This window comes from Mastacembelus armatus, chromosome 12 (assembly GCF_900324485.2).
Source record: "Mastacembelus armatus chromosome 12, fMasArm1.2, whole genome shotgun sequence".
Classification (NCBI taxonomy): domain Eukaryota; kingdom Metazoa; phylum Chordata; class Actinopteri; order Synbranchiformes; family Mastacembelidae; genus Mastacembelus; species Mastacembelus armatus.
The window spans coordinates 11,540,007-11,565,220 of record NC_046644.1 but is presented as its reverse complement, the minus strand read 5'-3'; the positions used below and the strand labels follow the sequence as shown (position 1 = coordinate 11,565,220).

Here is a 25,214-nt window from a genome sequence, read left to right as displayed (position 1 = left end):
TACGCACTCGGCGCTTTCTGTCCGGTACACAGAGGAAACATGCCGGAGAGGAGAGAACCCAGCGGAGGAGCTGCGTTTTTGAAATACACACCCGAGACATAAAGAGAACTTAGAAGGACGGCGGTGGTTTTTTTTTCCTGCTCGGGTTAGTATTTCAGTGAAGCGGGCCTGTCCAGCGCGGATGGACGGATAAAGACACACAGCCGGTGTTTGATCCGAAGAAGTAGCCGAGCCGGGCGGAGAGAGAGAGGGAGGACGGCGTGTGCGGCTCAAACCAAGCTAGGGGATGTTATCCGTACTGTCTTATGGCAGACTGGTAGCCAGGGCTGTCCTGGGCGGACTGTCTCAGACGGACGGTCGGGACTACAGTCTGATCACCGCCAGTTATGGTTTCGGTAAAGACTTTCGCAAGGGGATCCTGAAGAAAGGGATGTGCTACGGGGACGATGCCTGCTTCATTGCGCGGCACAGGACTGCTGATGTCTTGGGTAAGTTCCCCGCGGTGCTCGGGTGACCTTCAGTGAGCTCAGCCTACACGTGTAACGACCCCTCGGATGAAAACACAACACCCCGCACCCCCTCCAAAACAGTGCTAACTCCCCCCCCTGCAGCCGCAGTGCTAGGTTATCTGTCTTTGGGTAACTTACAGCCGGACAGGTGGATATTTGCGGGACAGCAGTGCGCACGGTGCAACCTGCAGTAATGTAGTTTCTTCCTAAACCGGGATTATGTGCCATTAGTGGGTAGTTTGGGATGAAAATACCAAATGACCTTTCACCTAGATGAGCTTCAAGTGTACATTGCGCGGCGGTAAAGAGGTGCATGAAACGCAGACACTTCGGAGAGAGAAAGAAACCTAAGTAAAGGTGGAAACTGGTGAGAAGGGGGCGAGATTAAAGCGCCTCCGACACAATGTCTTGCAGAGGTCAGAATGGTTGTGCATGGAGGCAGCCATATTGCTAACGCTGTCAGTAGCCTGGCTTTGTCCTGACAGGAGAGTAAACACGGCGAAATGTTCACCACGTGGCCTGGGGCGAGTATATACGGCATGTTTTATATGTTCAACATCTGCGATCCGGTTTAAATGTTTGGTCTGGCGATGTGAAGTAAAAGTAACCAGCTCATTCTCGTGTTGACGTTACACGGTGAGCAGACATGGCGAGGTAGTGTAGTCCTCTGAGGCTGGATAACACGGGTCTTAGTCGGAAGAAGCCTGGGTCCTGGTTTAGGAAACATCAACTAACTATGGTCCTCTAACCAGATTCCCAAGGTGTGTTTTGTGTTTTTACTTTCATGTTTGAGGAAAGTAATTTACACCGTAAAGAAAACGATCCTGCTTGCAGTTTATTCATTGAGAAAGTTTCCTGTTTGTTGTCATATACAATATATATATATTTTTTTGTTTTTAAAGGAAATATCACAAAAATGAAAGTGAATTAAAGGTGACAGAGCTAAGTAGCTAACAGATTTCAAGATAGATTATATCCTTATTATTATAAGGGTTTTCTCATTGTTCTACAGCTCTGACCTTTTCATATATATATAATATATATTGGATTGGAGTGTGAAGTGTTTTTCACTGCCATTGGCTCCAGATATAATGTTAAATAATCCGTTCAGTCCCATCACCTTCCTTTATATTTACTTTTCTCTCCAGACCAATCCACCAGTTATTCACCACAACAGCTTTGTATATGTAGTGTGGGACTAGCTGGAGTGCTGCTGTATTTTGAGTGTAGAATTAATATAAATTGAAACCCAAACAACAATGAAGAGATAATTGCAGGGCCTGTGGTTGAGCGGATGGCGGAAACAGAGCTGATTAATAATTCACCCATGCATTTGAAAAGTGTTTCCAGAACCTGATGGTGGTTTTATTTCACTTCAGACAGAAGTAAGTGTTTATGAGGTGCTTGGGCAAGGCTGTGATACCATTACTTCCATGTTGTTTGATATTATCTATCCCTCCATCCATCCATCAGTTATATCCGCTTAACCTTCAAGGGTAAACGATGTACTCTGGAGCCAATCCCAGCTGGCACTGAGTACACACTGCCAATGAATCTTAACTGCATGTCTGTGGGAGGAAGTGTTTAGCGTTTTTGCTTGAAAATTTACTTTTTTTAACTCACTGACTGATCCAGCTAACAGCTCTACATCTGCACACCAAAACAATAACTAAAACATTTCTTATTCCCGCTTTCTCCATCAGGTGTAGCAGATGGCGTGGGTGGTTGGCGTGACTATGGTGTTGACCCATCGCAGTTCTCTGCCACCCTAATGAGAACATGTGAGCGACTGGTGAAAGAGGGACGCTTCACTCCCAGTAATCCAGTGGGTATCCTGACCTCTGGTTACTATGAGCTCTTACAGAACAAAGTTCCACTTCTAGGTGAGTAGACGTAAGGCAACACACAACGATGATACAACACAATGCACACACACACACACACACACACACAGTTCATAATGGATTGAGTTATGCTTCCCATGTGAACAACTGCACTTCAAGAAATAAATAACACAGCTGCAGGATGAGTCAGATTGGGAATAGTGGATATGCATAACTTGTTACTATAAGTCACGACAGAGCCTTTCTCCGTTAAAATTGCATTTCTTTTCCTAACTGGTAGGACAGTTTCTTTTCATGCAGGAAAAGCATGAAAAGAAAGGAGTGTTACCAATTTGTCTTCACCCCGTGTAGTGTTTATTAATGGAGGATCTGTTATTGATCATTGATTTTTGCCTTATATCTGCATTCTACTGAATGACTGAACTAATTAGTTTGCTCAATATTTTCTTGCACTGCCACTTGAAAGTTGAGACTCAGTGACCTTGTGGGGCTACACAGTTTTCTTTTTATACATGATCAACATTTTGTCTCATACCAGAGCTCCAAAAGGTCAGGAATGCCTCTGTAACTGACACTAAACAAGGGTTGGACAGATATTAAAAGCAGGGATATGTCAAACATGCGACCAAGGTCACATTTTTCTCTGACACTTGGTATCTATGATCCACAGCCAGTACAAACAGTAAATGTTGACCTCCTCTCTCCTTGTCACGACATTTGTCAGATAGCCTACTTTTATTTTGGGAAGTCATGACAAGTGTCTGTGCTTGACCTTCACTCCTCAAGGTTACTCAAACCTTTGGCTCCTAAAGCTGCAGTCACTGGGGATCTGGGACAAGCAAGACATATGACCCGTGTTTTTTTTTTTTTGTCTTGTTTTTTTGTTTCCTCATCTTTCCTTTGATGCAAGGCCACTTGCAAGTTGCATAATCATCTCCAATTTACAAGGAAGGTGCACACAAATCTGGTGATGTACCTGTTAAAGAAGTATTCTCCCACTTTCAAAAGTGAAGCTGTTTTTTCTTTCACATTTGCCTGTCCAGGATCAAAGTATCTGCATTTTTACTGTCAGATTTTCAAATTGACATAGTTTTCTTTTCGAATGTCCTCTTGTTGTATTGTGCTCTCTATATACTTCTGTAACCCCGTTGCTGTTTTGCTCTTCTGTAGGGAGCAGCACAGCCTGCATTGTGGTTCTGGATCGACGGAGTCACCGGCTGCACACATGTAACCTTGGTGACTCTGGCTTCCTGGTGGTTCGGGGAGGAGAGGTGGTTCATCGCTCAGACGAGCAACAGCACTATTTTAACACACCCTTCCAGCTGTCTATTGCTCCTCCAGGAGCTGAGGGGGTGGTGCTCAGTGACAGGTTTGTAGCTTAGTTTTAGATACATGCTTGCATGCCATGTGGGACAGCAATTTAAAGAGTAAAAATAAAGAACTTTAAATAATGTGGTTCTCTGTGTACTGACACACACAAGTGAAGAGGACAAACAGCCTAATATTTCCTTAAAGAGTCCTTGAATAGTCTAGAGTGCCCTTGTTTATTTGCTGGAAAATTTATTTCAGGTAAGAATTAATACATCTAAAAATACAAAAATAAAGTAAAAAATTTAGCTATTCAATGTAAACATTTCCTTCTAAGGTACATTTTGTTCTGTAACATGTCACCTTAAAATAAAAACCTCACAGACCAAGAAGGAACATAATGTTATAAGCTCAAGGAAATAAAACTTGAGTCTTGGGTATGGTGCCAACAAGCAGAAGGATCTCTCTGGGTCGAGGACACACAGAGTAGGCTGCTTCTGAGTCAGCTGTCAGATTAAACACCCACGCTGTGTCCACCCTTAAGATTTGGCAGAGTCAATTCTGACATACTTAATGCCATTCTCGAAACTGACAGCACTTCAGGTGCTACATACTCCTGTTTGTGGCTAATCTCTCCCCTCCTTTGTTTCCTATAGTCCTGAAGCAGCTGACAGCTCCTCTTTCGATGTGCAGCTCGGTGACATCATCCTGACTGCCACCGATGGCCTCTTTGACAACATGCCAGATTACATGATTCTTCATGAGCTCAAAAAACTCAAGGTATTACATCTGGATCTTAGCCCTTTCATGCCTTCACACAAACCATATCTATTTTACAGTAAACCTGTATGTATGCATCTGCTCATTTCAGACTACCAACTATGACAGCATCCTGCAGACTGCACAGAGCATTGCGAAGCAGGCTCATGATCTTGCGTATGACCCCAATTATATGTCCCCTTTTGCACAGTTTGCCTGTGACAATGGCCTGAATGTTAGAGGTATGTATACTATGTTTTGTCCTAGACAGTACATATATAGTATTTGTTATTAAGCTGAAAAACAGTATAGGCAAATTTTTGTTTTTTGGCGTTCCCCCCATTTGTTGTAACAATAATTCCTGGTGTACTTTAAGTTAAGTTATCTAAGTAGATACCTGTAGGTATTATAATAATTGTATTGGTTGTAAATACCTAGATACATATTGTGTTGGTCTGGTGTTTTTAAAAAAGAATAAATCAAATTACCTTTTCATTTATAAATGAAAGACACTTTACACATGTAGTTTGGTGTCTTTTTTCCATACCAAAGCAAGATGAAGCAGGAAATGTCTTAATGCTCTCAACCCATGGCATCCAAACAACCTTGTACTTGTACTGCCCTAATTTGGATGAGCTGCTTTGGCATGGTTCCTCACACCCTGTTGTCTTTTTCTGCAGGTGGGAAGCCAGATGATATCACAGTGCTGTTGTCCATTGTGGCTGAATATACAGATTGAAAGTGTGTGTGTGTGTGAGAATATGTATGTGCTTCTCCCGAGCTGATCCTCCCTTCCTGTCTGCCTGAGTCTTCCACCTGCAGCCCTCCCAAAATGCACCGCGTCCTGTGGGCTGACAGGGGAGATCCACCAACATGACACACACTCCTCAGTTCGGGGCCGACGTCCACCCATGTAACATTTTTCTTTCCTGTATTGTTTTGGTGCTTGAATGGCTGGGCGGGGAAGCAGGCAGCTAGGACATTTTCATGTTGATCATGATACATGAGGAGCTCAGTATAACAGGCTGAGGGGATGCCTTTGTCTGAGAGACAGGTCATGATAGTAAGGATTACCTGAAGGCTTGAAAATCTGGTACCCCCTTTGTATAAAAGGTAATATTATAAGAGGAGTAAGCCATGGGTTTGCATTGCTTAGAGTAGAGATGGAGTTGACGAATTTGTCTCTGGTGTTCCGGCTGTTAATCTGCTCCGTGTTGTAAATGTGTTTGAACACAGCCTACACATGGACTGAGAAAGCTGATATGGCCATGAAATGTTAAGAGCTGGGTTTCACTGTCTTGGTGTTTGAGAATGTGAATGATGGACAAGCTAACTAGTAATTCACCTAGTTTCAAGAAATCTGTAAAGAGAAATGGTAAGAATGGTCAGCCTACATGTGGAGGTTAATCATATTTTGTTCGTTGGCTGAGTGATTTGTCTGTGCGCACACATCCTAATAAGTTGTAAATATATATATATATATATATATATATATATATATATATATATATATTTTTTTTTTTTTTTTTTTTTTTTTTCCTTTGTTTTTAGGGCTATGCTCCAGCCTTCGTTATATTTGCTTTGGCTGTTAAAGCAAAGAACTATTTTGTTACTCTTGTGGAAGATGTACACATGCGTTCATAAATATATTTTCTTGTATAGGTGTTAATCTTGATGTGAGCTTTATCAATCCCACACTTCCACTGAAATGAACTAGAAAATTGCTGAGACTGATCGCTGCAGCACTTTTGTGGCAGGAAAAGGTGTGTGTGTCTGTGGCTGCCTGCGTGTGTGTGTTAGAAGCGTGAGAGGTAATGGGGATATGTAGTGTATTATTATTTCTTATCTCAAAAAGCTACAGATAGCATCTGGGAAAGCTAATCTTTGCAATGACGCATAAAGCATGAGTTTTAAAGGAAAAGATGTACTTTTTTTTTTAAAACATTGTTTTAAGTGTAAAAGTGTCTGCTAATATGTGTGATGGGTGAAAACTAGAGCCAGTTATCCCTAAAAGAAACAAATGTGCGTTATGGTTGCGAGAATGTCAAATTTTTGTTTCTCGATTCTTTATTTTCCTTACATTTGTTTGCTGCTGTTTCTGTTATAATTCTCTTCTGTATATGACTTGACATGATTATATAGACAGTGTCATTATGATTGTAATGTGTGTGTGTGCGTGCTGGATTTCATAAAATTACATTTATCAAAGACATTGATCATACTGTTCGTCTCATGAGTGTGGCCCTTTTTTTTTTTTTTTTTTTTTTTTTTTTTTGCCCAACAGTTTGAGAGCGGGTTCACCAAAGACACATTTTCTTTGTGTATGTCATTACACTTTGCATTTCCAAACATCATACAGCAATACTGTAAATTCCTTGTGCTCTGAATTGTGATGGAAAGAAACGCAAGTGGAAATGCTCAGTGGGACACTAAAAGGTTTTTTCTATGCCGAATGCTGTTCGAGAACAAAGGATGTTAAGTTGTATGTGACTTGTTATCCGTAACAAAGTGTACCGCAGGTTTATAAAACCAAAGAAGGAAAGCCATATATAAATACATGATTTGGGCACTGCTCTGTATGTAAGCCTGTGAGGTAACGTTGTGTTGGTGGCGATCCAGATTGTCACTGCGGTGGTCTTTTAACAATCGTAAGAACTGTACAATTCCTGCCATAGTTGAATCCACTAGCCCTATATGTGTCTTGCAGTAGAAAGCAGGATTCTCCAAACAGTTCATATACATAATGGGGGCAAGTTATTTGAATTTTATCTGTCTTGCTGTGGTTTCTGCCTTAACTATTGGCACTATTACCCAAAATGAATTTCACACAGTTGTAGTCTGTTCGTGTTTTTAGAATAGATTGTGTAGAAATGTGCTGAACTTTAATTTAGATCAACAATAGCCCTATAATTAATAGAGGGATGCAACCCATATGCAGAACCGAGGGGTGGTGAGATACGTAATGGTGCTGTGAACTTAAAATATGAGGGTGAGCACAGTATCAGCCTTAACAAGACCTGTAATCAAGAGGCCTTTCCTGTTGCTGCAAGCTTGTCATGTCTCAGTCATTTTGCCCAGTGTTTGATGTAAATGAGGTCCGCCCCCGTCTTTCTCTGTAAAGCCGTTTTCAAAGGTGCTTCTGCAGTCTGTATGGTATGATTGTCCTATTTCCAGCAAGCAATGCCTGTGTGTATGAAAGATACACCTATGTCTACAGTGTAAATATACAGGTCTAATTGATGTAAATATGTTTTAAAATATGTACAATATTTAAATAAAGAATCTAGTATTTATACTAAATACGTCTTTGTGTTTTCATGATGCCCTTTTGTGTTGGAGAGTTACATGTTCACATGTTCAGAAACATCCACTTTTCCAAACTACAACAGACTTTCTTTCCAAGGAGGACACATAAATAAAATACAACATCTGAATCCTTAACATCAGATGGTGTTTTAATTTCATGAGTTAATGTCCCAGATGTTTTAGGACTGAACGGGCAGTTAAACTGATTCGACGTCAACAAGAAGCCACAGCTGGACAATGTTTTATTTATTTTATGACCCAAGCCAAAAGGTTGACAGTCACTAATTTTATCTATCCAACAGTGTGCTGTATTTTACAAAGAATTTTTTAAAAAAATCTTAAAGTAACAGAATAGAGCTGGTATATAAATGTAGGTGAGTAAAAATGTAGTGGAGTAACTTAGAGGTATAAAGACCCCCTTCACTTTTTTCAATTTCATAAATCTTAGATTCATTTCTTCTCTCATTAATGTACACTGATGACAAAGTCCAAGCAGAATTTTATGAATGTTTGTGAATGTATGAAAAGGAAAAACAAATATCACGTTTACATAAGTATTCAGACCCCTTGCAACAACACCACTTCTCATGATCTTTGCTGAGATGTTTCTACACCTTGACTGGAGTCCAGCTGTGGTAAATTAAATGGATTGATGATTTGGAAAGGCACACATCTGGCGATGCACATCAGAACCCAAACCAAACCGACACTTTCTGAAAGCAGTCAGTAAATCTGGGTTATATAGATTTTGAGCAGCAGATGGCAGCAGAGAGTCGCCTGGATGTGTTTACTATCGTGCAGCTCAAAGCTTAAAACCAGCTAAACCATATTCCTGCTGACATGAGGTGTGTGTGTGTCAGCTGACAGCTGTGTGATGCTAACACGTTAGCTTTGAGCTTAGCAAACACACTAATCTCGCATCCATCGCGCCGTCTGCGTTTGACTCGTTTATCTCCTGCACGGCTGATAAATATCTTTTAGTGTCAGCCCGAGCATTAATTACGTGACTCATGCGAGGCGGTGCAACTTTAAACCAGTCACCCAGCGCGAAGTGGCGCTTTAGCACTAGCGAGCTAGCGGCTAGGAGGCAGACCGTCCTAACAACCGTAGCTAAGGCAGGCGTCTGCATGGAGGCTGTCAGGCTGTCAGGACTGGAGCTACGGAGGGTGAAAAGACTGTAGACGAGCGGATTCTGCTTAGATAAATGTTTATTAGATGGCAAAAACTGAGCAGGCCAACGGACTTAATATGGGGGTCAGGAAAGGGTCCGACCCAGAGCTGAACGGTAGTGCCGAACAGGTGGACAAGTACGGATTTACCGGCGGAGCCCAACGGTACTCCGGAGACAAGTAAGTCAGTTTTAGTTGATATATTTCGTTGGATAAAATGAATTAACTGTTCTGTAATTTCTCTGACAGACAGTTACAGTCTTTATTTTCTTGCACTTAGCTGCAGACAGGTCAAAGTGAATAAAAAAGGACACTATCTCTGCCTTTGCCTCTCACCCACATAACCTGCACCCAAGTAATCAAGAGACCACCTTGGTGGACCCATCCAGCTGTTGTGTGAAGTATTTTTTCACCTGTTTGTTGCCACTGAATGATCGTTGTATGTGAAAGAAGTGAAACAAAAGGCAGAGGACAGTGTTTGTGTAGATTTGGTTAATTACCCTGATTTGTACTTTAGTTTTATTGCCAGCTGGACCAGTAGTTCCCAGCCTTTAGTTTTACAGCCCTACAAAATAAAGATAAGTCTGATCAGACCTTGTGGCCTTGTCAGGCATTGCACATGTTTATGGTTTGTGAGAGGGTCAAGAGTGAAACTGAGAAAGACAATCTGATTGATGTCTGTAGTCAGATCATGTTGATTTTCTTATTTCCAATATTGATTACATTTTGAGTCCCCAGGATGGGAACCACTGACCTAGGCCACTATAAAACCTTAAAAGTTGCTTTTTGGTTTTCCCTGTTCCCACATTACTTGTTCAACGTCCCAAAAGGAGAGACCACAGTACTTCTGTGTTATTTATTGATTGGATGTGAATGAGGTTCCCCATTTTGACTTACTTTTCATCATTTCCTCTTGGTCTCTGAGGTTTTTTAGCTAAACCTGTTTAGTCTTCCAGGTTCTAGGTCAGTGGTTGTGACCCAGCATACTTGTCTTGATCTGTAAGACCTTGCTATCTCAGTTGCTAAGATGTTTCTCAACATCCTCAGTTGAATTCCTTATGACAACACTAGATCACATGAGCGATGGCTTTAAAAAGTTCCTCATACCTGCTGTCAGGTGGTTAAGACAGGTTTACAGTACAATGCATCTCTCTACTGGAATGAGCTGCAGCACAGGTCATTCACTCTGAGAGACTTTATGCCTTTACTAGTTTATGCTGCTAATAATATTTGTGTATAGTGGCTGTTTGGGTGAATGAACTGATCTATTACTATCCTGTATATGTGTAATTAGTTTTCAAGTCTCTCTTGAAGAAGAGATCTTAATGTCAATGACATTTTCTGATAAATATGCTCTCTGCTGATTGTTAACTTTACCTAGAAAATTATACACAACTGTGGTCATTTGGGGTTTTTTTTATATTTTAAATGTGTGGTTTTAAATAAAGTGACAGGAAGTGAGAAAACTGACAGCTTGGCCCATCTGTCATAAACTATTTAGTTGTTTGATTCTATGTTGAAGATATAAAAAATGTCTTCAGTTAGACTTATTTGTTCAGCCGAGTCATAGTGATGTCTTTATGTACACAGATAAATTACTGACAACTTGTGAACTTTCTTTAGCTAATACATACAAAAACCTGTCTGTCTGCTGTTTAAATTTCCCAATAAGACCCAGCATGTCTTTAATAGACCAAGACAGGAAAGTGTGTGCATAACAGTTTGGCAGCTCTGATCTTCAGTATGACTTCAGTCAACTGAGCTATTGGCTTATGTTTTGTGTAGGAGGTTGTAGAGAACTGCACTAGGGGAAAGTTCTCCCACAGCTTCCTGTTTTCCTTTGTGATCCACAGTTTTGTCTGCGAGTAGGTTTCCTGTGTGGACATTAAGAGAGATGAGCCACTGTCCCTCCCCCTCTAATGACAGGATTGCCTCTGTCATAAGAACAGGGAATAATGTCATTAATGTAATACTGTACAGAGTACAGTAAAGCCAGTGTCAGGTTTAGTGAACATAATTTATTTACTCTTTTAACATTGGCATTGTCTCCTGTCTCCACAGTGCTGAAGAAATTCCCATTGAGGTGTTGAGGGAGCGGGAGGCAAAATGGCTGGAGATGCTGAACAGCTGGGACAAATGGATGGCAAAAAAACACAAGAAGGTTTGCAGTGCTTTAGCTGTAAATTACTTTATTTTAATGTGTGTTTGACTTTATCTAATGTACATAAGTCTGCTTTGGAATATATATTATGTGCTTCTTATTTGTAAGTTCTGTTGTTAATACAGCTGGTAAAATTGCATGCTTGAGTTAAATATGTAAAAGCAGAAAAATAGTTTGTACTTCAGAGCTCTTGACCTTGTGTTGAATAACAGGTGAAAGAGCGCTGCCAGAAGGGGATCCCTCCATCCCTGCGTGGCCGGGCATGGCTCTACCTCACTGGGGGCAAAGTGAAACGGGAGCAAAACAAGCGCAAGTTCCAGGTCAGTTCTATATTTAGGATCTCTGCTATCATCAACTTATTTAACTGTACCTTTCCTTTGTCTGGGGACAAATCATAGTCACTAAAAGTGATATCTCAGTAAAATTAAAAATGAATACTCATTGTATATGTATAGTTATTATTTAGGTATCATGAGTATATATCACTGATAGCTAGTCAGTCCTAAATCATTACCTCTGTGTGTGAGCTTGCCAGAAAGAATCCAGACATGATGATGTTACTTTGAGGTAGGATTTTGATTACATACTATTAGGTATGATAAGGTAACACACACTAAATGCTTCTTATTTACATGCTCTCTTCCTGGTCAGATTGTTGAGGAAGTTGGCATTAATTATTTTGCTTGCTACCTCTGATTACATTTCTCTAAACAAAATTGGCCATCAGTGGCTAGAAATCTGCTTTGTTTTTAATTCTGATGTAATCAAGGACCCACTGTTTCAAACAAGTGATATATTAACAATAACTAAGGGGGGTATTAGCAAGCACAGAGCATCATGAGTGTTGTAAGTTCATTGAAATTCATTCATTCATTCATTGAAATAAAATTGCTAACAAAAAGTGTCTGGTTGGATGTTACTAAAAAGTTTAATGTTATTGTAAAAGCTGATACAGCTGTGTGATTTTAGGAACTTGACAACCAGCCAGGAGACCCCAAATGGGTTGACATTATTGAGAGGGACCTCCATCGACAGTTCCCCTTCCATGAAATGTTTGCAGCGAGAGGAGGACATGGGTAAGCACCACAACCCTGATGCCTTTTATTATTCCCATCCCAGTGTGTTAAAGTTTCTGATTATACTTTGTGTTTATGCATGCAGGCAGCAGGACCTGTTCCGTGTACTGAAGGCTTATACTCTGCATCGTCCTGAAGAAGGTTACTGTCAGGCTCAGGCTCCCATTGCTGCTGTACTCCTGATGCACATGCCAGCGGAGGTGAACACATGCTAGAGATTTAACCTTTTGTAGTTATTTCTTTATTGCTCTACTGCGTAATAAAATGTAGCTGGTGTTGGGTACTCCCTGTTCTCACTGGCAGGGCTAAGAGGAGTAACAGGGCAGACTGCATGAAAAAATTCTGTTAATCATAAATTTTAATTATTATCACTACATGTTGTTCAACAAGCCACCATTTCTGTCAGTGTAGTCTATGTAATATTTGTAGTTATGATCTGTAAATACCACATTTTACAGTAAAAAAAAAACCTACCTGCACTTACTTTTTTTTTTTTTTTTCACTAGGATGCATTTTGGGTTCTTGTCCAGATTTGTGAGAAGTACCTTCCTGGTTACTACAGTACAAAGCTGGTAAGGGTCCAGACAGGCACACTGTCATATCATTTGGCACAAGAAGAGCTTGAGAACATTTTGATTGTAAAAGGATTACATATTCACTGTTCGACTTGTCAGTTATTACCAGCTCAAGCCTCATTTATCTTACTGAAAGAACACAGTAAGCAATAATATATTCACAGTACTGCAGTATTGCTACACTTCTGCCACATTATGAAACTGAATCTTTCCACTTTTGTATTTTTTCCTTTTTTTTTTTTTTTTTTTTTTTTTTTTTACAGTGACTGAGTTTTATTGCACAGATAGATTCTGCCTCAGTAATTAAACTGCTGGAGAGCACTGAGGCATTTAGCCAGCCAAACAGAATAGTAACTGTCATTTTGGGGCAAATTATAGTAAACATAGTATGTTGCAAGTGAAGGTATTACATTTCTCAGGCCACCTGAGACAACATGTGTTTCTAGCTTGTCACTGCAATTCTAACAACCTACTAACATGAGGTGGTGACCAAGCTACAAGGACAAGATAATCAGACGATCAGATTAAGCAAAGAGAAAAAAACTCTCTTTCGGCCACTGACTTCCACGCTGAATGTACAGGAGGCGATCCAGCTGGACGGGGAGATCCTGTATGCTTTGCTGCGGCGGGTTTCTCCTGTGGCCCACCGTCACCTGAAGAAGCACAAGCTGGAACCCGTCCTGTACATGACCGAGTGGTTCATGTGCGCCTTCTCTCGAACTTTGCCATGGGCATCAGTGCTGCGTGTCTGGGACATGTTTCTTTGTGAGGGTGAGATATACTCACATTATTAATAACACTAATGACAAGTGAGAAGTGATCATACAAGACAGCAGACATTTACTGAAGTAATTTTTTTAAATAAAATGAGCTGTCGGGTAGAGAGCCAGATTAAAGATAAGAGTTGGCTGAGACTTTCCTTCTGTAAAAGTTTCATTGCAATAGATTTTTTTTCCTTAACTTGTTAGTGTCCTGTTCCTGCCATCATGTAAGGTTTTGCTTGTAAAACACCAGTTAGTTAAACAATCAGTATCTGTATTTCATTTTCCTCCAGGTGCTGTCAAATATTACATTAAAAAAAAATCAGGAAGCGGGCAAGTACTTTTTCACAGCACTGTAAAACCATGTTGGTTTTATGTAACCATGTTGGAACACTTCAAGGTTGTGGCGCCAACTCCAAGTGGCAATACCATAGTTATTGATCTAAATATCCAGTTCTCACATTCATGATTCTAAAGAGAACTGGTCTTCAGCAGTTAAGTGTAGTTTTCAGATGGTCTCTGTGTTGTAATATAAGTGAAGAATGCTGCTCTAGCTGCATGTTGTCTAATGTGATCCTGTCCTCAGGAGTGAAGATCCTCTTCCGAGTGGGTCTGGTTCTCCTGAAATACACATTAGGGTCCCAGGAGAAGCTGAAGTCCTGCCAAGGTCTCTATGAAACAATGGAGTTGCTTCGAGCTATCAAGACACAGTACATGCAAGAAGGCTTCCTGGCGCACGAGGTACAGTCTTACTGTCACTGTAAACTGTGCAGTCTGTTTCATTGTTTCTACATGCTCAGTTTCATTGGATTCAGGATCCCTCTTAGACTTTGCCCTGCTGTGGTTGTATTATTACCAGTATAAAAATATTTAACCTGTAATTTGCTGAAGACAAAAGTTCAGGCATTACCTCACATGTGAGTTTCACTCATTCGCTCCTTGTGCTTCAGATTATTGCGTTAACAGTGTCTGAGAAAGACATCGAGAAGGAGCATCATGCTCAGCTGCGCCGCTGGAAAGAGACTCATGGAGATCTGCACTGCAAGTCCCCTCCACGGATGCATGGTGCCAAGGCCATAATGAAAGCTGAGCCACCCAGCCGCCAGGACCTGAAACAGATGCCCACCATCATTGTGAAGTCTCCACTGGCACCCAAGACAGATGAGGAGCCAGCAGAGGCTGAGAGGGAAAGTAGAAAGACTGAAGAGAAAAAGCAGAACAAAATGATTGTGCCTCCTGAGGAGACAGTTAATCCTTATCCTTCTCCGAGTGACCCTTCACCTCTCCTCAAACCTTTAACCATACAAGGGTCCAAAGAGAGTCTGAGCAGTGCAGAGCATGACACCTACCTGTAGCAAGGTAGGTCTTACACTAGTTTACATATAGAAATCATTCCATATAGCCTAACTCCACACTGACCCTATTCTTTCTGTCACAGTTGTCAGTGACATCCCAAACCTGCTATAGCAGTCATATCTGGAAGGTTTTAATAAAAGGTTTATCACCGTGACACTCCAGGAGAAGTTATTGAAATGTATAATCATTTAACACATTTGTTAAATATGTGACATTTTTAAAGCTTGCAAAAATGCCATGCGCAGTCCAGTAAGGACATTTTCAGTGTCATTTCATTCCTACAGGTTGCTATTTACTGTACTTTGAACTTAGTACAGTCATGGGAATTAAAAAAGCAAAACTCAAATGTGTAAGTTACAGGGAGCGACAGCAGGGGGTGACTGTGTGCCCTGAGATTCTAGCCTCTGAGTATGAAGCTCTTAGCTTCATGTGGAAAAACACACTCACTAACTCTGTTAACAGCTACAGCTGCTATTTACCATTAAAATAGTACTCTGATTCTGTTTTGTATAAATGAAGTTTGATTTTGTCAATGAGATCTTGTCTAGAGCACTTTGCCTTTATAGTCTTCCTCTTCAGGTGGGTTTTCATCCACCAGTTTTTATGCACATTTTCAGTTTGTGCATAGAAAAACTAGAGCAGAAATGCCAGAACTTTGAAAAGATTTTGTATTATGAAAATGTTTTTATATTGAGTTGATTGATAAAAGTGTAATGCAACAGGATGACATGGAAACTAATCACAAAGCAAAAGACTTTATTCATTGAATACAAAAAAGTGCCAGATCTGTATGGAAGGACTGTACCTTCAAATTATCACATGAAACAAATGACATGATGGATTTCCATCATTGATTTTCACCATTTGACATTTAACTGGTCCCCTTTTATTTATATCACCTTAATGTACACAATCATTTTCTGCAGTGCTTTAATGGCACATGACTGGAATAATACTATTCTTGACCAAAGAATGAATAATATTTGCATAACTGGATTGGGCAGAATGTGCATTAAGGTGCATTTTATTTTCATTTGCCCTATATATTTTTTCAGACCCACAGTGTATTAGTGTGTCTGATTAGCACAGCCTGTTGTTATGCTGCATCCATGGGTTTGTCTCTGCCGTTGTTGAACACTTGAGGGCATCCTGAGTTTAAGTCTCATCCCCAGCAGTAACTCTGAGAGCTAAACCTGACACCAGCTTTGTGAGTCTGGAATGAAGGAAAAAGGGTGCACAGACATTTGTGCCACTAAGCCAAAGATTTGTAATGCATGTGTGTAAGATGTATGTTTACTAAGCTGTTTATTCAGTCATATTGTCTTACAGTATTTGATTGTTGCCAGTTTGGGAGAGGATAGTGTTTTTATTTTTCTTGTGAATATGGTAAAAGAATGTTATGATGCTGTTTTTGAACAATCATGCTTTAAGGTTGATGATGAAGATTTTTAGTTTTACTATGAAAGAAAATGACAGCACTGGGAGATTTATAATTCCACTGCAACCTCAGACTCAGAGTTTTTTTTTATATCCTACAACCAGACATACCTAAAGTTATCTTAGGTATCTCCATGTAATGTGCATATATAATATTTAACCATTATTTTCTAGTATTATTACTAAAAGTGAATTGACACACCAGGGTCACACTGCATTATTTGAAATTCATGCCCCTACATGATTTCCTGTGCAATTGCAAAGGGCTTCTAAATCTCAGAAAAACATCCGAGCAACGAAATTTATAAAGAATCAAAGCAGCCCTAAACATTTTAATAACGACAAAATAGTGAGTAGATTTTAGCTTAGATGTTGCAAATATAGAAATCATTTGGGGAAAATATTAAATTAAAATCTATCTATAAAATGCTTTTTTTAAATTTATTATAGAAAATCATTATGTGCTAAGCTCTGTTTAAAGTATATGCTACAGGTTTATTTTATTTTTTTGTCTTTTCAGAAACACTGCTTACCTGCCATGTTCTTTAAAGCTTTTAATATTTTCATTTAAAAAAAAAAAAGTTTTTAAATAAATAATTAATACACATTTATCCAACATGCAGTACTCTGGTGGGTTTTTATGCAGCTTTCTATGCTGTTTTGCATATGGTGCTACTGAAAACTAGTTATAGTTTGCAATCCACAACCTTTATGTTGAACAGAATAATTTAAAAGTTTGCACTACATTAGTCTGGTGGGCTGTTCTTTTTTTAACCTTGCAGCAATTATTTTTAAAGGTAATGCTGTTTAAGGTTGCGTGTTTACGTGCATTTTTGCATTTAATACTGATAGGTTCCCCATTTTAATTTTTTTTGTCTGTATTTTAATGCTAGCTAAAGAAAATCCAACAAGAGAACAAGTGCCACCCAGACTGCAATGAACAAGCAGGATTTCAGTACACCCTGTGTTATCATTCATCGTCCTCACACCCGCCCTCACACACTTCCTTGGACACCTGTTTCTCCGGCTCTTTCAGCTCTTTGAGGAATTTGCATCTGAAATAGAGTGAATTCCCACAGCACCATCCAAAGCGCCTCATGCAGCCATTTGCTTTCGGTTTCTGAATGGAGTCTTCTGCATGTATACAGGCCTTCTTCATCTTATTTCTTCTTTTTTTCTTTTATTTCTTTTTCATTTTTTTCATTTCTATTTCTCCTTCTTATTTTTCTTGTTAGTATTTTATTCTTGGTTTAGCTCCACTCCCAGAACATGGCAGCCAAGAATGTTCTCTTCTACATTTTAAATTTCCAAACCATTGAATCCCTAATACTGTTTTAAATTCATGTAAGCACAATTTGGTCTCTTTGGAGGTAACTACATTTATTTATTGTTATCCGTTTCCATATGGTCTTTCTTTAACACCTCAAAACTTGCAGCAATTTCGGTTACAGACATTTTCTGTCCTTAAAGAATACACTTGACAGCATTTAAATTCATTGCAATGCAAAAGGATTTTCAGTTTCCTTGTCACTTTTCTGAGACTCTCTCCCAGCTTTTGCAGTGGCTTTTTCTTTTTCTGTGATTTTGCGTGTTTTGTCAGATGATGCTTGTCATTAGTGAATTTTTGTATTTCTGGCTTCTCTCATCATCTCCTTTGTCTCTTACTATCTGTAAACAATGCTCCCTTGTCCAAACCTTCTAGCTGTAACTCCACCCTCCCCATCAATCCATATCCACCCCGCCCAACCCCCCACCTGTCTGTCTCTCACTGTGCTGCTGCTCAGAGACATTTGCTAGACCCAAGCATAGACTAAGGACAGTGTAACGGGAGACTGGCTTAATGGCTAATCTGCGGTGAAGAAGGCCTAGACCCAGACATACCCCCATAACTGCACTCTCAGAAAAGAGCAGAACAGACTTGGTAGAGCAAGAACATCATGGTACCCTCTGTTTTTGTGCTTCTGCCATTTGTATTTTCAAAAGTTCATACATGGCAAGTACATCACGTGAAGGCTATTAACCTATAAACAATGGTATAATATTCAAAAAATTACAGTACTGTATTTTCTGTGCATCATTCCCATCACTCTCAGGCTTGTGTTGTCATTACTTCCAGTGTTAGTGCTAAGGCCAGCCTAAAAAAAAACACTGTCACCCAGAGATCTAGCTGAAGACTACTATCATTGGGCCACTGCTGGCTTTCATAAGGTCATTAGAAGACTGTAGACAGAACAGCCAGTTGGGGTAAAGCCTAAATTATACTTTCTCTGTTCACATTTCTGCCAAGGTCTACATGATATCATCTGAACTAAGTAGCACTAAACTGAACTCCCTCATAATTCCTGGAGAGCAACAGTTAAGGCAAAATTGATAAAGCATACATATTAAAAACTACCAAAACTTTATATCTTTATTATGCATCATATATGTGTGTGAGCTATATTTAACATTTACACATAATATATTTAGCTTTGCCTCAAACCTTAATATCCCACAAGCTTCTTCTGAATGTTATGTATCCATTGTCAATAATTAATCCCCATATTTAAGATTTACTTTTTAGTACAAAGCCCATAGTGTACCTTTATTTTTGTTTATGTAAGCATATCTAAAGCATGTGTGTAAACAGATATCCCATGTGTTATGTCTGTTTATATACTAGCTGTTAATGGGGGTTGGCCTGCGAGGTGAATGATCTCAGGAGGCCATATGTGTGAAGCGTCTGGGAGATTATAGTCTGCCTTCATGAGCTGCAAAGCTCCTCTAATGCTTTTTTTTTTCTACAAGGACTGATGATCAGCTACCCCCCATCATGCCCCCTGTCCAAGATGGGGGTGGGAGGGTCAGGAGCACAAAGCAAAGAAATGCAACTTTGACATATTAATAGTTTATTTCAACAGGGCTGGAACTACAATGACTTTTCTGCAAACATATAGGCTATATGATGTGATTCATGTCTATCACTGTGGCTAGACAATAATTGCATTGTCTCTATGTGTGAAGCTTTAATGATCATTTTTGTTCTTTCAGATTCAGTAGTATTGTAAGGTGTCATTTCATCCACATAGTGTATATGTGTGTGAACCAAGGACCTGGGCCTCACTGGTGCTCCTGTTTGGGACATTTCCGGGCGAGGCTTTGATAAAAAGCCTCAAGTAGCAAAGCTGCACGTGTGGGACAGGAAGCAGAGTCGGTGTGGAAGGTGTCATGGGTCAGACAGATGCTCGCTCAATGGACAGTGGACAGGAAGCGTGCTTATCCTTTTATGGTTCTCCCCTGTACAACAGTAGCTGGACATGTAGCCCTAATGATCTCAGATCCATTAACCTTTTTTGACACTCGGTTATGATGCACATCTGCTTGTTTCCAGCTGGGGATCCCCTGATCTCTTTTATAGCAGCTGAATGTCTTATGAGTCATCATAAGACTTATTTATATAGATTAGTGCATCACAACCTCAGGTCAGAGTCCAAAGTATTGTTCCCATTTAAGCTCCTTTAAATAGTCACTCTGCAAAAAAAAAAAAAGCACATTAACAGCCTAGCATTAACAAATCGGTCAATGGTAAAATTACATTTCTGCTGTAACTTCATAAATCAAGCCCTGGCTCTAAAGGAGAAAGTCATACATGCATGTTATTTCCTCAAACTTTATTGCAGCTCTCTGTGTCTTGGTGTCGGCCAGTCAGTTTTGCTGTTTGCAGCAGAATCCCACTGATCAGTTACTTTATCCAGTTATTCTGTTTTTTTTTCCACTAAATTTTAGACATTATGAAGTCATCATGCTACTGGTTACACCTTATACAACCTCTGGACCTAAGGGTTTTCTGTTTTGGGGACCTAGTTGTGACCTTTGAACTGCTGAACTTTTTTTCTCCTCTTACACCCACTGTTGACACTTTCAACTTCCTGCTTGCTTTATGTTGTATTTTTTAAGACCCCTTTGTTTGTCTTTGTCTTTTAGTCTGTCTGTTTTTTATATGTTTATCTGCAGTTTGCAGATTCTTAATTTACTGCATCTTTCATTTGGAAATGTTGCACTTGGTTAAAAATGCAGTAAAGTAGGCCTTTAGGTAAAGTGTTTATTTGATTGTTAAGCATGTTGTTGAACTGGATCATCAGGCTTGTTGCTGTTAAAGCTGTGAAATTGAGACATCTGATCAATCACACTTGAAATACTGCACAATCCTTCAAAACTTCAAAATAATTAAAACCAATACGTTCAAGTATGAAGTCTCCAGTATAGCTGATTCCTAAGCTGTATTCTTTATATGTAAGTGGTTTAATGTGCCATAGGGCTATGTTTTCCAATACTGAGTTATGATGCCTTTATGCCTGGAGTTTGAGACTTGGTGTTTTGTGCTGTTTATTCAGCACTGTTTGTGTTGTGTTTATCTCTTCACTGGGGATGTTTGTTAGCTCGTTGCTGCTGCGTTGTTGTGTTTTGCCCTAATCTATATTGATCGGAAGTCACTTCCTGCTATTGTTGTGTTACATCCCCACTGTCTCCTCTCTTCCCGTCCATCTAGTCCCCTCTTTCCCCAGCAAGGAAACCGGGGACTTAGAGAGGATACATGTTGGGGGAGGCCAGTGCTTTGAGTGTGTATGTAACTGTGCATGAGTATATGAGAGAGAGAGAGAGAGAGAGAGAGAGATAAACATGGACCAGACCTTAATGAGACAGGCTGATATTGACGGTGAACACAAGAAGCGATAACGCGAACAGAAACTTTAGCCAGATCGAAAGACCAACAAAGTCTTCTAGCTTCGTAAGAATGAAAATAAGTAACCCAAAATAAAAATATTTTCCTTGGAATCAATCATGTGCATGCCTGCAGGATAGTTTCAGAGATACTGACTAATGTTTTCAGAATAAATTTAGTATGTAACTGGTGCTTGATTTTAATTCATGCAAATTGTAGTTTGCACAATGTATAAAATGTGAAAATGGAGTTATTAAAATGTGCACTAAAAGGTTCTATTCATTCAACATGCTCTGAATTTGAAACATGCAATATGTGCAGATATGTTATCATTTTTTGTCCATCTTGCACATGAAGACCTACAATTATGACATTTCAGTTTTGATCATCCACAGACTTGAAAAACAAATTTATTTTTAGATCATATCACCCAGTTATTCATTATTGTTCGTTTGAGTGACGTCAGGGTTAGGGTTGTCACGTGTTGTCATAGTGCAGAAATTACTTTTCTGAGCACAGTACTTTACTAGTAGTGGTCAAAATAATTGAACAGTGAACAACAGAAGCATTAAAAACTTGCTTTGTGTGTGTGTGTGTCCTTGCTTTGTGCTATATGGGTGAAAATACACATACACACATCAGCAAGTGACCTCATAGCCTGTTATAATTGAGACAAATCACAAAACCATATGGGCGTTAAGACCTTAGGTTTGGGGTTACAATAGCTTATTGTATTGCATCCAGTGTAGTCATGGGTGTTACATACTGTGTGAACATGAAGGATTGTGAATGTGTTTTGTGCACGTGTGTGAGTGCCTCTCTGAACTTTGAAACTAAACCTGAGGTTTGTGTTTCAAAGATCTGTGAGTTTCAGACAGTCGGTATAAAAATCTATTAAATGGTTCATGTTACATTTTCTAAGTCCTGTAGTGCACATACAATAATTCACAGTTTTTGACTTAACGCCTGTTCTCTGATCCGTCACTGCTTCACATGGTTTTGTGATTAACATCAGTTTTTCACTCAGGAGACTCTCCCCTCCTGGATGTACAGGAAGAGGAAATGTGTGTGCAGGTTTTATTAAGTTTTGAGGCAGCAGAAAGCTTTAGATGGCATTTCTCTGCTTTGCAAGTGGTTTAAATTAACATATTTAAAACATTTATTTAAAAACATTTTCTGAATTTGTTTGTTGGGCATGATATGCTCAAACTGTTTGTCCCATATGCAATAAACGATCATGTGCCTGCATCATACAGTCAGTCCAGCGGTGCACTTGAAAATGTGGGTCCTTGTTCATATAAAAGATAAATTAACCTTTTGTTTCTTTTGTTTTAGTGAACGCAGGGATTTATAATCAGAGTCTTCCGGTCAAGTAACCTACAAACTGAAAACTGGAATTAGACATCCGTTGATGTGGTTGTTTAGCTCCTCATTCAGAATAGCTGCTTCTGCTCTGGTCTGAGGGGATGCAGTGTAGTGGGGTCATCAGTGGCTGACTAGCCTGCTGCACATACCACACACCACTGCTGTTCTTATTTAAATACAAACTCAGCAAGCTGACAATGAGGGTGCTTCCTGAAAAAGGTCAACCAGAAGGGATATGGAGTCACATGCACGACTCAAAGGGGAAAAGCAACAGATAACTATGTTTTCACATTCAGCACTCATGACTTTATCACCAGCTGCCTGGGCAGATTTCAGTTTATTATGGCTTTAACCTAACCTGCATGTGTTTCGGGGGAACATGCAAGTTCCACACAGAAAAGGTCAAACAGAATTGTAAGAGACAAGTCACAAGTCAAACAGAATTTAAACGCAGAACCTTCTTTCTGTGAGGCAACGGTACCAACCAATGCACAAATGCTGACCCCTATAAAGATATTTCTAGTCATACAATATTTTTGTCCCCTATCAAAAAATCCCATGCAAAAACAAAACCCTACAATTAACTGAGAAGAAGTCAGAAAAGTCTTGTGTGACAGGCTATTGCATTTTTGGTTTTGGTCTTATTTTGAAATCTGTCAACAGAACTGGTCTGGTTTCTTGGACTGTGGACTTTGGCCAATTTGGACTGAGAATGTGTCCTGTTTAGTGTTTAATCAGAATCAGACTAGTGTATTAGGGTATATTAATTGGTCATAAACTATAATAAACTATATAAATTTATCAACCCATGCACCAAGCTGTTCTGATGTGACTACAGCACAAGTCTATCTAGGAAAGTGTCCTGTCATATCCTCCAATCAAATCCTCTTGAAACTCTATCTGAAGCCATTATTGGCACAGTGAGAAGAGGCACAGACCTCTCTCATCCTGGTGGCCTTTGTGTCTAACAAGCTGGTGTCAATCACCTCATCATCCCTGCTGCAAACAGCAAAGGGAGGGTAACGGAGAGGAGCAGGCGGTAACGACACCCAAATGTTCAAGGCGTCCAGCTGTGCTCAGTGTTAACTTTGACAGCTTTAAGATAATTAAAAGTTCAGAGCAGACTGTTGATGTGATTGGTTATGTAACTGGCACTGATGGGCCAGTATCTACTTGAGGGTCTCTTTTTCCTCACGGCTGTCTGCTAGTTATCAGTTGTTATGGTATTAGACGTGTGATATCATGAATTTTCAGCTTAGGTCTGGCTCAGCGTTTATCAGATTGCAAATTAAGCCCGGAGGAACCAGCTGTCTCAGCACAGGGGGGGCCCATGCATGTGGTCTGTGGCAGCTTAACACACACATCAAACAACTGTCAGACCCCACCAACCCTCATACACACCTCATCCTCTATAGGCACTAGAAGTATCACCAAAAACAGGCTCATAAACACGCAGAGACGCAAGGTCACAATAAAAGATAAAAGGGGAGCTGCCCTGCAGACAGACCTGCAGAGTGTGTGCTTGTGTGACTGTCTGCCTTTGCGTAACTTTAGAGAATAAGTAATCATCTTCTTCTACATACCCCGGATGTGTTGTTGGTAATGCACTGAGTGCTGATGGACAACAGTCAAATGAAGGACAAGGATGAAGGATGGGGGAAGCGCCTTGGTGCAGTTAAATAAGAGTGAAAAACATGAGGCAGGTCTTGGTGTCTTCATGGTGTGTGGTTTACAGCATGAGGCCACACATGAGAGGACACCAACAACAACAACAATAATCAATTTGAGACACAGGTGGGCAATTAGGAGGAAAAACAGAGGCTGGATGTTGTGAAACAGGGTCTGGGGTTGATGCTGAGTGGAGTGATAGCTGCTCGGCAAGGGGGTTCAAGCTCAGTCCAGTTGGAACTTGTCACTCCACAAGACTTAAAATAGGAAAAATGTGAGAAAATATAGTTAGTCTCAGCATTTATGTCATAATACCAAATCTCAGGAAATAAAAGCATCAACATCAGATTTGAAAAAATCTGTTTTTTTGTTCACTATTTTTAGCAGTTGAAAGACAATGCTCATGAGAAAGGGATTTTGGGAAAAGAATAGACTGATGTACTCATCAAGCCAAGAGTTTTATTTAGGCGTATATTCACGTCCCCGTCAATGAGCACAGCTAAAAACAAACCTCAGCCCTGCCGAAGCAGAGATAGGAAGCCTGTTGTGAATCACTTCACGTTGCTTTTTTTCCTGTTCTGCCCAACGTCCTGCAGCAGAGAGCCGGACGGGCAATTAAGCAGAGCAAGGGAGGACAGAGTTTGGGTGGAGGCACACAAACACATCAGTTTGATTATCAAACACAACCTGTTTGCATCACAATCACTGGCAACAACAAGCAGTTCTCTGTGAGAAAATGACACTGGCAAAAGCAGAGAAGAACGGAACAAATCCTCATCTTCATAATCAGAGGAAGGAGGAGATGAGCGGGGAAGGGAGAGGAGGAAGATGGAGGAGGCAGAGATGGAGGGGTGGAGGAAGAGATTGTTGAGTGATACACTAGTTGTGTCTAAAGGTCGGTGCCACGGCGCCACTGCTGCCACTCTGCTGAGAGACGGAAGAGGCTGAAGACTGAGGCGTCCCATCTGGGCTAACAAATACACAAAGCCACATGGAAGAGGGGAATAAGAAAGTGTGTTGTACTTATTTGACCACTTACTGTAGAGTGGGCCCATTTATTTTCCACCTTTGAATTTGGAAAAATCATCTTATGCCACACTGCAAGAAAGGTTCACATTCTTTATACGAGCTTGTAACAACTCAATGCATGTAATTTTATATGAAGCTCACAATTAAATATTGTAAAATATTCCATGGTTTTTATGATTAAAGCATGCA

The 25,214-nt window shown here is 40.0% G+C and overlaps 2 protein-coding genes across 3 annotated transcripts; both read left to right on the top strand.

The window, feature by feature from the left end:
- Positions 1-3: 3 nt before the first annotated feature.
- Positions 4-5,902, top strand: LOC113124290 (protein phosphatase PTC7 homolog). The gene is made up of 6 exons (XM_026296911.1): positions 4-488; positions 2,213-2,392; positions 3,524-3,722; positions 4,318-4,441; positions 4,533-4,662; positions 5,101-5,902. The coding sequence occupies exons 1-6, from the start codon at positions 287-289 to the stop codon at positions 5,157-5,159; spliced, it is 894 nt and encodes a 297-aa protein (XP_026152696.1). The 5' UTR covers positions 4-286; the 3' UTR covers positions 5,160-5,902.
- A 2,664-nt stretch (positions 5,903-8,566) lies between these two features.
- LOC113124955 (TBC1 domain family member 10A-like) lies at positions 8,567-16,730 on the top strand. 2 transcript variants are annotated; one of them, XM_026298154.1, is made up of 9 exons: positions 8,567-9,075; positions 10,957-11,056; positions 11,269-11,376; positions 12,026-12,132; positions 12,218-12,332; positions 12,639-12,704; positions 13,190-13,478; positions 14,055-14,209; positions 14,419-16,730. In XM_026298154.1, the coding sequence occupies exons 1-9, from the start codon at positions 8,942-8,944 to the stop codon at positions 14,821-14,823; spliced, it is 1,479 nt and encodes a 492-aa protein (XP_026153939.1). In that variant the 5' UTR covers positions 8,567-8,941; the 3' UTR covers positions 14,824-16,730. The 2 variants fall into 2 exon arrangements, with proteins under 2 accessions (XP_026153939.1, XP_026153940.1); XM_026298155.1 differs by having other exon boundaries at positions 13,289-13,478; positions 14,419-16,728.
- Positions 16,731-25,214: the final 8,484 nt, after the last annotated feature.